This window comes from Lynx canadensis, chromosome B2 (genome assembly GCF_007474595.2).
Source record: "Lynx canadensis isolate LIC74 chromosome B2, mLynCan4.pri.v2, whole genome shotgun sequence".
Lineage (NCBI taxonomy): Eukaryota > Metazoa > Chordata > Mammalia > Carnivora > Felidae > Lynx > Lynx canadensis.
In genome coordinates this window covers 139,546,001-139,563,566 of record NC_044307.1, presented here as the reverse complement: position 1 = coordinate 139,563,566, position 17,566 = coordinate 139,546,001, and the positions used below count along the sequence as shown (strand labels likewise).

Genomic DNA, 17,566 nt, shown 5'->3' with positions numbered 1-17,566 from the left:
AGTTTGGTGTGTTGATCCTGAGAGCTTTCTGACAGATGGATGTCACAAACCATCTTTGGGTGTTAGTTTCTTGACTGCAAAATAAAAAAGGGGGCGGGGATTGCGCTGCACTGTTGGACAGTAACTGAAGGCCTTTTATTTTTTTACTCTAAAATGTTATGGTTTTAAGGAATTGAAGGAATTTTAAGGAATTGAGAAGGTATGGAAGGGGGTTCTCAATAAAGATACAGTATATACTAAAATATTATAAAATATGAGAAAACAAGCACTGATGGGGCTAATTTTACTTCCATGGAGATTTTCCTAGAATTAGATCACAAGAGTCGGGTAGACCATAAGAGTCCTTCACAAGGGGGAAGAAGGAAGTTGGGGGTGATTTCATTGGTTACAAAGGAAAGCTAGAGGTAGAGAACTGTTACTGATTTTTTTTAAACCCGTGAGATGTCATTTTTGTGAAAGATTATTCTGATAAGGGTATATAGGATGGACACTCGCAGAAAGAGGCAGAAGGCAGAAATTTAGAGAGAAGCATAAAGATAGGTGAGCCTAGTGATTATCGTGGAAATGGAAAAATTCCTGGCGAGGAATACACAGGAGAAAATTACCACGGGGGTGAAGGAGAAGGGAGGTCTAAACTGCAAGGCAAGTGTGATGAACCAGGCTGTTTAGCTGCAGCTTTTTTTTTTCCTTTCCTAAGAAAGACACCTGGCTGAATAAACATTGATATAGAGAGAGCTGAGTGGACAGCCGGAGGCACCAGCCTTCTCACTTATTTTCCTATGATTTAAAATAGACAGACTATTTTAGGCATAGCAGACTGACTCTGTCTAGAAATGCAGATGAAGATTTGTTTCCTTTCCTGAATTGAAGATATGGTTGGAAATTTCCCAGGTTAATGTTATGAACCAGGTGTGGTGGTAGGAGGTCAGTGGAAAGCCATGGGTAGGTCACGTCTATGGATTTGGTCATCTTCGCTTCCCGTTTTTCAGGACCTCTGGCTTCTGATCCAAATTTTATGATACCAGATTAGGAATCTCCTAATATATGCAAACTTTTAGTCAAGATATCTAAATAGTGATTCATGCTTTTACTTATCTATTAAATGTTTGCAGATGTCCTAGGTAATGGGCTAAGAGTTGGGAATACAATGGTGCATGGGATGCCAGCCCTCCCTTCTAGAAACTCCTGGTCTGAGGGCTGACAGACGTGTTCATGCACATGTTCATAAGACACTGTGAAAAGCGCTCTCATACAGCTGTATTCAAAACCTGATGGGGACTCAGGAAGAGTTACTGAAGATAAGAACTATGTATTTTGAAGGCCATCTATCTATCTGGGCACCACAAAGTCAATAAACGGGAAAGTAAAGGAACATGGCAAAGGATAGGAAACAAATAATGCCTACGCATATACTTAAATGCCTGACACTACCTAGGTAAATGTTTGGAAATTATGTCATTTCATCCTCACAAGCACCGTGGGTCCCAAGTTATATTAGATTCACTTTACAGATGAAAACACTGCGACCTGAGAAAAACTGGTTTCCACAAAGCTCCGTAGCTAGTTGGAGGCAGAAGCAGGATCTCAATATATGTCCACAGCATTTCCAGCACATTGTGTGGTTACGACTAAATGAGACAAATAAAGGCTCAGGTGAAAGAGGAAGTGGGAACACTTGGTTTTGCTGCCTCTGTGAAAATGTGTATATGACTCAGAGATTTCAGACACTGGGACCTGGTGGTTTGGGTTGTCAAGGTCTGTAAATATTTCAGTTACTGAATTCAGGATGCTAACTCAACAACAGAAGCTTGCTGTCAGTCAGAAACCAGGATAAGCTTTGTTTTGAGTTCGTATAGAGACAAGTATCTGGAACAATGAGACCTCTCTGGGTGATTTTCACAGAAAAGCAAGTAGTATTGAATCTCACTTATTTGGAAGTTAGGCTACAATCTCACACATCTAGCTCTCATCAAGGAATCAGCAAATAAGTGAAACTCTGTGAATACTCAAATAGATGTCATAAACAACAAACACATCTCATGTATTGTACTTTTTATTCAATTCAAAATGCTCAAGCCCTCTATCTATTCATTATAGCGTATCTGGTTTCCAAATCTACTTTGAGGGTAAAAGTAATGTCTGACAAGAAAGCATTAGACAAAAATAGAAGAAGCAGCTTCAAGAATGCAAAGATCTCAGCATCAGTTCAGATAATGGTCAAAGACCCCTGTATAGATCCTGGAAATGATAAGGAAATTACCCTTGTAATATGCTCATGTAAGAAAGCAGATGTTCTCAGTGTTGACCCGGAGTCATTAGTATACGATTAAGCTAATTTCAGGCTACTTTTCCAAGTTTGCAGGGGGTATACAGTACATTTATAATACATTCAGTTGTCTAAGATAACTAACATGAAAAAGGTGTTGCTGGAAAGGATAAGAAGTCAGCCATCTGAAAAACTGATCAGTTACACAAAGTGATGTATACTCAGAGGATTTTAGATAATCGGGTGCCTTATTTATTTATAAACTCCAATTTCCAACTACATCTTTCACTGGAATAGGGCAGGTGGCCCATGGATAATATCCTTCTGATGGCCCAGAGGAGAGAGGAAGAAACTCCACTGTCCCCCAGATCCACCATACCTCCTTACTCTGGGTTCCTGATGGAGTTGCAGTGTGGTGGGGAGGGGGAATTTCCCTAATTGGTCCATAATCCCTTAATGATCTTAGATACATGGATATGGGAAGTGGGGGCAAAGGCCTTTGCCCATGGCCTTTTGGGGGTGGTCTTACCACATGTATACCCTTCCCCTCAACAAACCCACACAGACACGCATACTTCTTTGTACCTCATTGTGAATGTCACAACAGTAACTAAAAATAATTCTGAAGTGTGTGTTAAGTAATCCTACTGACAGCCTTTTGTTTTACTTCCTTATTCTTGCCCTATTCCAATTGTGCTAAAAGTGCCAAGGTGTCTGGTAAAAATTCAAAAGAAGGTTGACATGCAAGGGAGGAAAAAAAATGAAAGGAAGGGCCTCAGGTAATTTGCAAAATAGATAATGAGTCTTTACATGATTGAGTCAAAGGTACTGCTTCTTAGTAGAGGTTTTAAATGTTAAATCAATTGTTTTTTTTCTCTCTTAGCAACTGAAATGCTGACCCAAAGTTTCACAGAGCTGTTAAATGTTTTTTCAGAAGTTGCAAGTGCAGACCTAAAAAAAAGGGGGCTGACTCTGACCTTATCTTGTCAAGGGAATAGGAAGACCCAGGCAACTTCTATTCCCTTTTACTGAAAAAAAGATGCCACTGTTTTCCAATCGAGAGAAACCAGCATTCCCTAATTATGGCACAGATCTCAGTGAGGTATCTGCAAACATTCTGTAAAGATGCTACCTAAATACAGTTTGTGTTTGTCAGTTTTAAATTCCTTTATACCCTGGACACCCTTGGTCGTCTTAGGAGGCCTATGGACCCCTTCTCAGAGTACTGTATTTAAATGTATGAAGCAAAATACAAAGAGTTACAAGGAAACCAAATGTATAAAAATACAATTACAAAAAAAATTGTGATATAGTAATAATATGTGTTTCTTTACCAATGCATTAATTAACGTGATCTAACAGCAAGTCTAGTGACATTTGAAGGTGATGATGAGTGTAAGTGATATTTTCAGAGAGCTGCAACAACCCACATGGGAGATGGGGACACCTGGGATTTCTACAGGAAACAAATTCACAGATACTGCTAATACTTCCGTGGTTTGTTGCCAATATTTATATTTGAAGGAAATGTTAAATTTCACTGAGGGATCAGTGAAAATGAAGATCCGTTTCCCCATCTAAGCGTATAGACTCCCTGAATTCTGTCCACGGATCCTCTGGAGGGTCTACAAGCCCTAAGATAAAAACCCCTGGACTACATCAATCCTTTTCATAGGTTCATGAGCATGGCTGAGATAAATTAAGTCTCTTCAAGTAAATATTTGTATATAATTCCAAATGCAGTAATGAGCATTTGGTTTTTTTTTACTTCCCAAATGGAAATGTCTTCATTCATTTATTCAATCATATTCTTCCTTATAATCTGCCTTGTTTGTTAAAGGATTTGAGGCAACTTCCATAAATGCATACAGCAAAAATAGCATACGATTACCAGTAAGTGGATGAGAAAGAAAGAAGAGAAGAAAAGTTTGTGTGAAAAGTAAGAGGTGTCTCCCAGGGAAGTTAATGTGGGAAAGCGTATGTGGGAAGGCTCTAGATCTTTGTACTAGAGTACAATGACATATTGATTCTAAGTTCCGTGATAAGCAATTCAAAGGGTAAGAGACAATTAGTTATAGACTCATGATCACATCTCCTGTAAAATAAAATGAGATGCCCCACTTTTTGGCTACTGAAACTAGAGAGAAATTTCTTCCATAGACCTTGTCTCACAATGACTGTCATAGTCAGCTTGAGTGGCTATAGCGAAAAACCGTAGACTAAATCGCCTAAACAACAGACATTTATTTCTCACAGTTCTGGAGGTGGGACGTCCTAGATCAGGGTGCCCAGATGGTCAGGTTCTGGTGACACCTCTCTATCCAGCTTGCAGATGGCCATCTTGCTGCTTTGTCTTCCTAGGGAGGAGAGAGTGTGCTCTCTTGTCTCTTCTTCTCTAAGAGGACTAAGCCCATAATGAGGTCTACATGCTTGTGACCCAATTACCTCTGAAAGGCCCATCTCAAAACATCTTCATGCTGGGGGCTTAGAGCTTTAAACTATGAATTTTGAGGGGAACTCAATTCAGTCCATAGTGATGATACAGTGTGTAATGAAATTAATAGTACTTTTAAAAGCTTCCTTTATTTCTTTGGGCTGTCTCTTATCATTTCTCAGTGTAAATCAATGACATATGTTTCTGCTGGCCCAGCTTAATATAGAAATGGATTGAAAAATATCTAGTGTAGGGGACCTGAGTGGCCCAGTTGGTTGAGCGTCCAGCTCTTGATTTCTGTTCAGGTCATGATCCCAGAGTTGTGGGATCGAGCCTCTCATTGGGCTCCTTGCTGGGCATGGGGCCTGCTTGAGATTCTCTCTCTCTTTGTCTCTCTCTCTCTCCCTCTGCCCTTCTCCCCCACTCACTCACATGCTCTCTCTCTCTCTAAAACAGAAAAAATTTTTTTTAACTCTAGTGTAGTTTTTAACACCATTTTGGAGGTATAAAGTATCATTATTACTTTTTTTTGGTACCACCCCCTTGGAGGTACTTATTCTTGAAATGCAGATTATTCATTTTTACATGTCACAGACCAATTTGAGAGTCTGATGAGAGCTACAAAAACAGACACACATTATTAAATTCTGCCTACCATTTTAAGGAATCACAGACCTCTTAAAGCCTCAGCACTTTGAGTAGTAAGTAACTGTGGGATATAGAGTAATGGATATGCCTTTAGGCATATTATATAAGTGCTGCTTATTGTAACTGAGTGTTTGACATGGATTGAGAACCAGCCAGTTGGATTTAAGGCTCTTGGCAAGCAGGGGAATGCAGATCTTCTATGCTGCAGATTAACCAAATGCTTCCCCAGCTTGGAGAACAAGAAACCTGCAGGCACGTTTAACAACACAACATACAATGCTAATATTTCAAGGTTGGAGGGATGCCTGGATCAGAGACAGCCTCAAATCTTGTGCCTGAAATTCTCATGCTCCTTGGAGGACATCACCAATCTCTGACGACCACGATGGCATCTACATACCCTCTAAGGAGATGACTACCCAAATGTGGGTACAGCTTCCAGGCCCCTCCCCAACCTCCTCCACCACCACCTCGTCATTTGCCAGAGTCCATCTGAGACCAAGCTCTCCTGTGAGGAATCGGATTGCCGGGGTGGGTCCAGACTGTGTGGGGCCTGAATCGTATACAACTTGGAGAGTCTTCTGTGGGAGAAATAATACAAAATTACAAAGAGAGAGTTGTGAGAAACTTAACATTTAAGAGACAGACAGAAATGAGAATAAATTTCAGATTTTAAAAAGCTGACAAAATACCAAAAGCAACACATTATTCAGAAAAATAAGATAATTTTAAAATTACCTATCTGACGTATCTTAAAACACATTCTCCTACATTTTTGGCTGTGGGATATTTGGCTGCTTCTTCATATAATGATTTTGTAAAGACATTTTGTCTAGAGAACATAGAAAATAGAACGTAGAACATAGAAAATCCAGTCTGTCATCTAGCATGAGTTGATCAGAATTGTTCTGTTTTGTTTTTGTTTTTTTGTGTTTGATTGATTGTTTAGAAAACCTCTGGCTTCCCAGTTGATTACTGGGAATGTAAGTTTCAGGATTTCTGTCTTATGTTTCTTTCAACTATGAGCTTTACAATCTGGAAGAACTCCCATAAACTTGTTTCTGGTTCTGTGCATTAGAAGCGTTATTTGTCTCCACCTTCCATAGACACAGGGAGACATGGGACTTGTTTATACTGTAATATGACCTCTGGCCCTGAGCCAGCATGTCACCATGCCAGGGGAATTGGCCAGTGGGAAGTTGAGTGTTCCTGGAAGGTATCACCATACTTGAACTACTAGTAATAACTATACATGGAAGAGAGTATGAGCAGCATAAGTATATCCCATTAACTACAAAACGAGTATGTCCATCTCTAGAAATGCCTGCTCTCAGCGCTGGTAGGCCACAGCTCACCCTCATGAGAGTTTTTTCACTTTCCTCTCTCTCAGCCCACTCAAAAGACTGCCTCCATGAGGCTGCAGCCGTCTTTATAGCACCTCCATAGAGTCCTCTAGTAAGATTCCTTAGGGTATAGGCTCATGAGAGCAAGGCCAAGACAGAAAAGAAGAGGGACATTTTCTTACCGTGTCTCAGAGTCCAAATCTTTCCAAGTTTTTTGACACTGGGAATGTATACTCTCTTCTGGAAAGACTCCATTCCCAATTGCAGAATAATCTTACCGTAGGTTCCAATAAGACAAATACCTCAGAACATACCAGCCTAAGAGCAGCATGAGAAAAGGCTACTTGGAACAGTTTGGGATCTGTTTCCATTCATAGATACAAGGGTATTTAAGGCCACAGACACATGGACCACAATATGACTACAGTGATTTTTATGACGGAAAATTTAAACCTGATAGGACCGTACGCTCATTTCAACTATAAAACGCAGTATAGCACACATGGAATATTTTAACTGATTAATATAACTTTCTGGCAAATGCCCCAAGGTAACTGGCTATAAAATATATGCTTTGGAAAGTGGCTGAGTTAACTTATTTTATAGATTTACTGATTACAAGCCAGTTAAATGTGGAGTTAAGTGTAACAAAGAAATTTACTTTGGGTTTAGAATAGTTGGTCTGTAGCTCTTCTTTTCAGGGTTCAAGTACCAAGATAACTTCTCCAAAGCCAGCTAGGGTTTAACACTCCTGGCTGGCAACCATAAAAGCTATTGTTTTTGAATATAATAATTATAATTGTATTACCTATGGAAGGGGAGTGTCTGTTGATTTCATCAAAAAGCAGAATAAATTGCTAAGGTACATGAAATGTCTGCTTCTTCAAAGCCCACGGGAAGTACAGTGTTTATTTGTTTGAATATATTTTGGATGGGATATATCTACTTTGCTTGTTTGTTAAAGAAAAAAAATCCATTTCTCTCAATGCCTACATTCAAATAAATTGAAAATAAAAATGTTCAGAGATTCAGAATAAGTGAGAATCCTCTTAGTATAATGATTTAACATAATATTTCCTCTTTTTTGGTCTTTATCCACAAAGAGGCCAAACCTGCATTTTATTTTTAATGGAAATGGAGAGAATCTGTCCTTTCCTTCTGGAAGGAGATGTGAACACCATATACAGTAGTGGGAAAAATTTCCTCCTTTGTACATAAGGGCTCAGAAAATGAGCGATGAGGTGGTGGACTGGATGTGGTAATATGTCCATGTTAGCTTCAAATGGTTTATAACAATTCTAAAAATGGGTTTTCATTTTCTGTGTACTAATCCAGTGATGGATCTTATAGATTATTTAGGCATAGAATGTCTGAATTTTGGAAAAATAAATTAGATAAAATCAATTAGAGGAAGGATATAGAGTCACAATTTCTAAAGAGTTTTTTTTTAAGTCATAGAACTCTTTCTTTGGAGACAAGTATGCTCTGGAGTCCAAGGTGAAACCAACAAGTGCAGAGACGTCCATCCTGCCCAGGCACTCAGCAGCCCTTCCCGAGGCTCTTCCTTTGCCCACACAGAACTGTCACGTGGTTGGGCACAGAACACATACCCAACTTCATGAAGCACTTGCTGGGCACTGACTATTCAGAGTTTCAGGAGGCTAACCATTGATGACAGCATTTTCAGTCATGGATGAGTCACAACCTTTCTGTGATATTTGCTGAGAGCTTCTGGGTGAAGTACCCCAACAAATAGAAATACAGGTGTCCTTTATTCCTTTGATATTGTGTGTGTGTGTGTATGTGTGTGTGTGTGTGTGTGTGTGTGTGTGAGAGAGAGAGAGAGAGAGAGAGAGAGGGAGAGGGAGAGAGAGAGAGAGAGAGAATGGAGGGAGGGAGGGAGAGGGGAGAAAAGGAGAAATGTTGATGCTGGTGATCTAAATAGGAGTTGCTCGTACTCCATTGAAAGGAGAGGAGACCCTTAACAGTTTTTCATTTTTTAAAGGAAGGCTACTCTCCACTTCCTTTGCTTTCTTTTGGGTTTGCATCATTTTTCAGTTGAATTAACTTGGCACATTCTCAACAAATAAAAATGTCCTCTTGATTTGAGATTATATAATTGATTATATAATAACTCATGAAGTGTTTGGGAAGTTAAAGTTAAGCGGCTGGCTTAAATTTAGCTTGAGTTATTATTAAGTTTTCTACAAACCAATTCTAAAAAGACACTTGAGGGACAACTTGAGAAACTGTTAAGGTGGTGTGTATGTGAAATATCACGCCAATATATTGTCTAATGTGTCCTTAAATTTTTTTAAGGAAATTATTTTAAGGTTCTCTAAAATTGGGCCGGATGATCCTGAATCTTACGCGTTCCTTTAACAGTGAATTTGAGGTAAACAGTCTTTGCATTCTGCTGTTTATGTGGCTCTTTCCCTAAAAGCAAACAACACCTTTAAACCATGAAATATTTGAGGTTGCTCCGACCATTGAGCCTTAAAAATGTTACTGATCTTGTTCTCAAAGGCACTTTTGTGCTTTATGTGCTGGTTTTCAAACACTGAAAAGGTACCTGTGGACTTTCAGATTATTCTGCACCCTAGGATCTCCTGCTCAACAACTGAGATAAGAAAAGAATGCTCTTCGGAACATTACGGCTCATTAGGGTGCTGCCTAAAAATCTCATACATGCCTGACGAAGTTAGTGGAATGTCACGGCCTCTGCTGTGATTAAAGGTTCTAAGTGTGTGTTGTCAAGCAGCTCAAATATTAGCTGTAATCCACATCCATGCCGAGCTCTACGATTAGGCCTTGTATACACAGAGCTATATGTACAGAATACCTCTGGTTGCATTATAAATTTTCCAAATGAATGGAAAGAAAATGGGGCAGGAAATACACATTAAGAATGGGGGTCCCTGGGCTTTGAGATTATAGGTGATTTTCGTTTTTTAGTAACTTTTCTATTGCGTTTTAAAGTTTATAACAAGGCAGACAATTTTTTTTTCTGGTATCAAAAGTTTTATTTCTAAGAAGTGGAATAGATGCTGTAATTACTGGCAGAGCCAACCTTGTGGTAAGGACATGTTGAACACGGGTCCTGAGAATGTGCCTTCCAACAACACTCAATAGAAGGCACCATTGTCAGACGTGCATATCAACTATGGGTTTAATGAAGCCATGGTGATGATCAAGAGGCAGCTCTAGGCAAGAAGGACCAAACAGCTAGAAATGTAGTGACTTGAGACCAATAGGGAAGAGAAGAGAAGGGGAAAGATGTACTGTGTAATAAACATTTAGCATCTGCAGGCTACTCCTGCAGCTACTCCTCCCTCCCACCACAGGAAGTTGGGCGTGGGCGGCTCCTGTCAGTCTCTTTCTCTTTAGTGTGTTCATTGCCTTTACCCAAAACCCGGGACACTGATATCCAGGCAAACAGCATTTTATGTGGAATACACACACAGTTTGGTCAGAGAGAGGTACAGAAGAATTTTCCTCCCTGGAGGAAGTTGACACCAATGAGTCTCTACTCAGGGGAGTGCCTAGGGAAGGTGGCAGAACTTTGGGGGTGGACTAAGGTTAAAAGATGTGATTTTGGCCTCTGGGAGAAGCAGAGTAGGGAGTGGCAAAACTCTGAAGTAAATTTTGTTCTTAGAATTCTCCTGCCTTCTTTATGTCCCCCTTCTGGGGCAGCTCCCTTCCCGGCCTCATGCCGCTTTCTGGCGGTCAAAGTCCCTCCAATAATACACCCTTGAAATTCCTCACCCCCGCGGCCTCCTTTCCTTCAACTTCCTCTTCGTCCTTTTCTTGTTCCCAGTGCTTTGACTTCATCGTCATCAAATGTATCACAGAGCTCACAGTACATCAAGGGTCAAACATGGATAAGTTTGAGAGTCATGCATTTTGCCTCCTACGCGTAGCTAATAATTTGGAATAATTCATATTTGTTTGTTATAGTTTATAATTATGGCAAATTATTGAAAGTAACGCTATCTTGAACCGTGTCCGGGTGAGAGTCGGCCAGCAAGATCTGCGAGGTTAGGCTGCAGCCAGCCCACTGCTAATGCGCACGCGCGTCAAAGCAGGTGGCCTCCCGCAGGCAGAGAGCGCTGGGTGAGCAGCTGGACCGCTTCAGAAAGGACTCGGGCTGAATCAGGTGCACCGCACGGGGTCCCAAGCCCTGGGGAAGAGGGGCTAAACTTTTCCGCAGTTGAGATTTAGACATTACACACGTGACTGAAGCCCGAGTCCCCAAAAGGAGCTGGACGGGGAGAGCCTTGGGAACCCTGGTAAAAGCCTAGATGGGTGAGGAAGTCTGGCCGCGTGGCGGGAAGCGTTGCTCTGGCCTTGACCCTCCCCGTTCTTGCCCCGCTGTAGCCCCCCTCTCTCTTCTAGAGTGTCTGTGGATTCCTAAGGGCGAGAGCTGTGGCCAAAGGAAGGCATGTATCACTGTGGAGAGTCCTCGTCAAAGTAATGGTCAGAAACAGGGGCACCTGGGTGGCTCAGTGAGTTAAGTGTCCCACTTTGGCTCAGGTCACGATCTCCCGGTCTGTCAGCCCAAGTCGGACTCTGTGCTGACAACTTTCGATTCTGTATCTCCCCTTCTCTCTGGCCCTCCTCGACTCACGCTCTGTCTCTCTCTCTCTCAAAAATAAACATTTAAAAAAATTTTTTTAAAAAGTAATGGTCAGAAACAGGTGTGTGTGTGTGTGGGGGGGTGGTCTGGCAGAGGTTGGGGGCTCACAGCAGCCACCTGTGAGCAGGAAACACCAGCCAGAGCAGAAGTCTTCATCTGTAAAATGGGAATAAAAGCAGGACCAGCTTCATTGGGGTTGTTGTGAAAACGAAATGATCATACAGCGTTCAGCACATGCCTGCGCAAATTGAGTAATAATCAGCGTTCAGTAAGTGTTGCCTATTTTTATCTTCATCATTGTTTCTGGGAGATCCCTTCTCCCTACTTATTTTCAAGTGGTTATGTAATTTGATTTTATGTGATCCAATGTAATGAATTTTGGCTGTGTTTTTGTTTTTAAGCAGAGAAATTGCTTCCCAGGATGTATTAGAAAAAGGTTAGATTAAACCTTAGGCTGATTGAACTTGAGCAAAGTTTCAAAAATATTTGTGGCATCTCGAAGTTGAATTTTTACCGAATAAAAAAACTGGCAGCAATGTCATTTTTTGCTCCAGGAAGATCGTGAGAATAACTAATAACACTTGGTGGAGGTGAATGTAGTATTGAAAGTAGTAATTTTAACAATTTTGAACTCATTTTCAAAGACATAATTGGAATAATTTTCAGTAGACATCAGTCTTTATTTGGGAGGAAATTACAGTGATTAAATTAACTGCAGGCAGCCTCTCATTGTTATTTGAAGATAATAGTCTGTTGAGGATTGGTGGAAAAAAATGAATGATACATGTTCTATTAAAGACTGTATAGCTGAAGAAATTTTCATCACTCGTTCTGTCTGGCTACAATTTATATACTGAAGCCATAATTATCAGATGCAACTTCCTTTACTGTATTTGGCCTAGAACACTAATCCAAATGAAGAATGAGAATAATGCGTTTCCTAGGATTAACATATAGATTTTTCTTTTAAGGAGATGAATAATATGCCAGTTCACAAGAAAATAATATGCTTGCAGAACTCTGTGCAAGTTGAAAAAAAAGAGATTTATTCCTTCATTAAGTATTTTCAGGTTTCTGTCTCTGCTTCTATATGAAATTGAACACTGGACAAAGACAATAACATCACACCCACTATTTAGGCATTTGAAATTACTCTTTTACTTTGGAATGAGGCATTCAGATCACTGAGTGCTGATAAATTGTCCATGGATGAAAGAGTAAGTGGACCTTGATCTGTCATCTCAGCTTCAGGCTCCTCGGAGGTGGCAGAGTGGCTTTCATCAGTGGAAAATGTCACCCTGCTTCCTCAAGTTCTTTCCAAACTCCATATGATTTAGATAGTATGTCTGAGGGTAAATACCACCCAGATAGGCCTGGTGGTCTGAGTGTAATACCACCCAGGCACCTTCCCTGGACATGAGTGATACTGCTTTTTAAATTTCGGTATTACTATAAAAGTTGTCTGGCTTTTACTTCCATGATGACCAGTGACTCACAGAGAAGAAAACCTGTTTGTGTTCTTTCTGGCTGGAATGTCTACTTAAGGATCTATGCATTGGTTGTGAATCAAATTACATATACTGATAACCAAAACTTTTCTTGGGGCGCCTGGGTGGCTCAGTCGGTTAAGCGTCCGACTTCGGCTCAGGTCACGATCTCGTGGTCTGTGAGTTCGAGCCCCGCGTCGGGCTCTGTGCTGACAGCTCAGAGCCTGGAGCCTGCTTCCGGTTCTGTGTCTCCCTCTCTCTCTGCCCCTCCCCTGTTCATGCTCTGTCTCTCTCTGTCTCAAAAATAAATAAACGTTAAAGAAAAACAAAAACTTTTCTTAATTTTATCCTAAAGTAAACAATATTGGGACTGTGTGGTCCAAAAGTAAAAGGAAAATTAAAAAGTAATTAATTTCATATGCTTAGAAGTTCTTGTCCCAATACTGATTACTATGCTATGAGACAATGTTGTTCTCATGCTTTGGGAAGCAGAAGGAATTGACAAAAAAGAAAGAAGAAAGAAAGAAAGAAAGAAAGAAAGAAAGAAAGAAAGAAAGAAAGGAGGGAGGGAGGGAGGGAGGGAGGAAGGAAGGAAGGAAGGAAGGAAGGAAGAAAGAAAGTCTTGCTCTGGGGAGAAAAGAAGAGCTGGTGAATTACCAGTTGCACCAAATGCAAAGACATAAAAGTGAACAAAAGCCAATTACCTGGCATTCAATACGGCTAACATTCATCTCCTTTTATATTGTTTCTGACTTGATTATTATAATTTCAAATCACAATAGTTAGAAAATGTTTTGATAAGGCATAATATTACATTGCCTTGTAATTTAACATACTAGAACTGTAAGGTACAAAGCTAGGACGATGGTGAGTGCAGGTTGTAAAAGAGAAAAATTGTCTAGATTTATTTGATATGAAAGCACAGGTCTTCTTACTCAGGATGAGATTTACAGTATGACTATGCTTAAATTTTGGCCACAGATATAGTCTTCGTAGTTCTATAAACTTGGATACATTTTCATTCAAACAGAAAAGGTGATTAAAAATACCTACCTGGTGGAGTTGTGCAAATTGAGTAAATGAATCCATGTCAAAGCGTTTTGTAAATTGCAAACTGTGACACTAATTTACTTTGCAGGAGGCAATCATGAAGTGTTATTAAGTGATTGAAAGAAAATATTAATCCAACCTATTTTGTACTTTTTCTAATGTATATAAAGAAGAAAAGCATTCCAACTTCACATGTGTGCCTCTGCTAAAATTGTCACCTGAGTGTAATTGTGAGGAGACAATTAGATAAACTTAATTTGAGGGACATTACACAAAAAACAACTGGTGTGGACTCTACAAAAATGTCAATTGTCAAAGACAAAGGAAATATATACATATGACAATATATACAATAGTGATCCTTGATTGAATCCTGGATTTAAAATAAAATATAATAAATACCCAGACTGAGACAATTGGGAAAATATGAATTGCATATTAGGTAATAATATCACATCAAACTTCCTAAGTGTGTTTATTATTTTGTAGTTATGGTAGGATATTTGTTCTTAGGAGGTACATACTAAAGTTGTGCTTTTTAGTTTTTATTTAAATTCCAGTTAGTTAGCATACACTGTGATGTTAGTTTCAGGTATACAATATAGTGATTCAACACTTCCTTTACATCACCTGGTGCTCATCTCATCACAAGTGTACTCCTTAATATCCATCACTTATTTAACCCATCCCCCCAACCATCTCCCTTTGGTAACTATCATTTTGTTCTCTAGAGTTAAGATTTGTTTCTTGGTTTGCCTCCCCCCTCTCTTTCCACCCCCCCTTTGTTTGTTTGCTTTGTTTCTTAAATTCCACATATGAGTGAAATCATATGGTATTTGTTTTTCTCTGACTGACTTACTTCACTTAGTTAATACTCTCTAGCTCCATCCATGTCATTCCAAATGGCAAGACTTCATTCTTTTTTATGGCTGAGTAACATTCCATCACTCACACACACACACACACACACACACACACACACACATCACCTCTTTCACTTGGGTTGTTTCCATAATTTGGCTATTGTAGATAAAGCTGCTATAAAACATTGGGGTATATGTATCCCTTTGGGTTAGTAATTTAGTATTCTTTGGATAAACACCCAGTAGAGCAATTGCTGATTCATAGGGTCGTTATATTTCTAACTTTTTGAGGAACTTTCATACTGTTTTCCAGAGTGGCTGCACCAGTTTGCATTCCCATCAACAGTGCAAAAGAGTTCCCTTTTCTCCACATCCTTGCCAACACCTATTGTTTCTTGTGTTGTTGATTTTAGCCATTCTGACAGGTGTGGGGTGATAGCCATGCTAGAGTTCTTAGGGATGAACCATCTTTGTAAGTAATTCTCAAATGGTTTGGTAAAATATTTACATATATAGACAGAGAAATAAAGCCAATGTGGCAAAATGGTAATAACTCTGGAATCTAGTGAAGGCTTTCCAGGTGTTCACTGTTAAATATTCCCACAGCTTTTCTGTAGTTTAAAATTTTTTTCAAAATGAAAACTTGGAGGAAAATTTATAAAGTTAAAAAACCTAAATCCTCAAAACACTTGAGTCATTAAAAAACAGATCTTCCTGAAATATATCTGTCCTTCACAGATCATGTTTTTCTACCATCTCATTGTACTGTGAGATATAAATATAGAGGCTTAAAAAAGAAGAATCTTGCAGCAAAAGTGGTGCTTGAAGGAAATTTATAGAATGGAATGCATATATTAGAAAAGAAGAAAGATCTAAAATCAATAACCTACGTTTCCATTTTGGGAACTTAGAAGAACAAATTAAATCCAAAGTAAGAAGGAAAGAAAGAATAATATTAGCAAAAGTCAATGAAATGGAAAACAGGCAATTAATCAGCTTCCATGGAAGCTGTAGTCAAATCACCTCTTTCATTTCTGATATTAGTAACTTGTGTCTTCTCTCATTTTTTTTTTTTCTCAGTTAGCCTGGCTTGAGGTTAATTGATTTTATTGATCTTTTCAAAGAACCAGCTTTTGGTTTCATTGATTTTCCCTATTGAAAACTTATGTCCACACAAAAATCTGCACATGGATGTTTACAGCAGTTTATTCACAACTGCTAAAACTTGGAAGCAACCAAGATGCCCTTCAGTAGGTGAAGGGATAAAGAAACTGATACATTTGGCAAATGGAATATTAGTAAGTGCTCAAAAGAAATATGTTATTGAGCCATGAAAAGACGCGGAGGAAACTTTAATGCGTATTACTAGGTGAAAGGAGCCCGTATGAGAAGGCTACATACTATATGATTACAGCTATGTGACGTTCTGGAAAAGGCAAAACTATGGAGACAATAAAAGTTCAGTGGTTGTAGGGGTGGGAGAAATGAATGAATACACAGAGCACTGAGGACTTTGAGGGTGATGAAAATGCTATAATATTACATCATATGATATTATAACATATGATATAATGATAGATACAGGTCATTGTACATTTTTCTATAAACATAGAGTATACAACACAAATAGTGAACTGTAAAGTAAACTATGGACTTTAGCTAATTATGATGTGTCAGTGTAGGTTCATCCTTGGTAAAAAAATATATATACTGTTCTGGTGAATGATGTTAATAATGGGGGAGACTATGCACATGGGCGGGCAGGGGACATAGGGGACATCTCTGTGCCCTCCTCTCAGTTTTACTGTAAACCTAAAACTGCTCTAAAAAATGAAGTCTTACAAAAACCTGTACTTTTAAAAACTTATGATTTAGGCAATGAGTGGGATGATTATTACTAATATGAAACATTTTCCCACTGACAGAATTCCAGGAAAACAGATGGAAGTTCTAAATCCATGTGCACATCTTTCAAGATACTTAAAAGCAAAGTAAAAATTTATCTTGAGGAGTGTTCAAAGGGATTTGAACATTATTTTCACTTTATCTTTTAGAAAACATTCAGTTCCAGGGGATCTCAGTTTAATGATTTTCCTGCTAGTTTACTACCTAGGTCTTGTTCTTTTTGGGGAGATGGAACTTTTTGTCTCATTTTTTATTTGGATAGTTATTCTGATGAGTGAGTTATTATTTTGTTACCTCTTCTTGGATGTGATAGGATTCTGACTTCCTCCTAGGCAGTTGGGTCCAGGCAGAAACATTATGACCCCTTTCTTGTCTTTTTCTTGTACAGATCAGAGGCAAGAGAGCTGGAACGAGGACACTCACAGCTTTTTGGTATGTAATTGAAAATTCCTCAAAACGAATTCTTTCTTTTAGTGACTTTTATGAACTGAAGGGCCTGTACTCTACTTTGTTATTCTAATTTGTGAACCAAACTGTAATAGTCTGTGTTTATTTTCCTGTAACAGCCAATATTTATGCTTTGCCTAATATTAATGCAGAGGGAAGCTAATAGTATTAATGAATAACCACTCATCTTTGGTCCTCTGGATTTCCCATGAAAGTGGATTCATGGTGATAATTGCTTTTCGGTGGGAGGGTTTTTTTTTTTTATTAAAAAAATTTTTTTTTTAATGTTTTTATTTATTTTTGAGGCAGAGAGAGACAGAGCATGAGCAGGGGAGGGGCAGAGAGAGAGGGAGACACAGAATCTGAAGCAGGCTCCAGGCTCTGAGCGGTCAGCACAGAGCCCGACACGGGCCTTGAACTCACAGAGTGTGAGATCATGACCTGAGCTAAAGTTGGACGCTTAACCAACTGAGCCACCCAGGCGCCC

At 39.3% G+C, this 17,566-nt stretch overlaps 1 protein-coding gene across 10 annotated transcripts in view; it reads left to right on the top strand.

Moving 5' to 3' along the window:
• Positions 1-17,566, top strand: part of IPCEF1 (interaction protein for cytohesin exchange factors 1) — a 178,748-nt gene that overhangs the window by 39,807 nt on the left and 121,375 nt on the right. For 9 of the 10 annotated variants that reach the window (XM_030316629.2, XM_030316628.2, XM_030316630.2 and 6 more), the window contains one exon: positions 17,021-17,064. The exons of the other annotated variant lie outside the window; for it this stretch is intronic. In XM_030316629.2, coding sequence (XP_030172489.1) covers positions 17,021-17,064 — 44 coding nt within the window. The remainder of the gene's footprint in view (positions 1-17,020; positions 17,065-17,566) is intronic. 10 annotated transcript variants of the gene reach the window in all.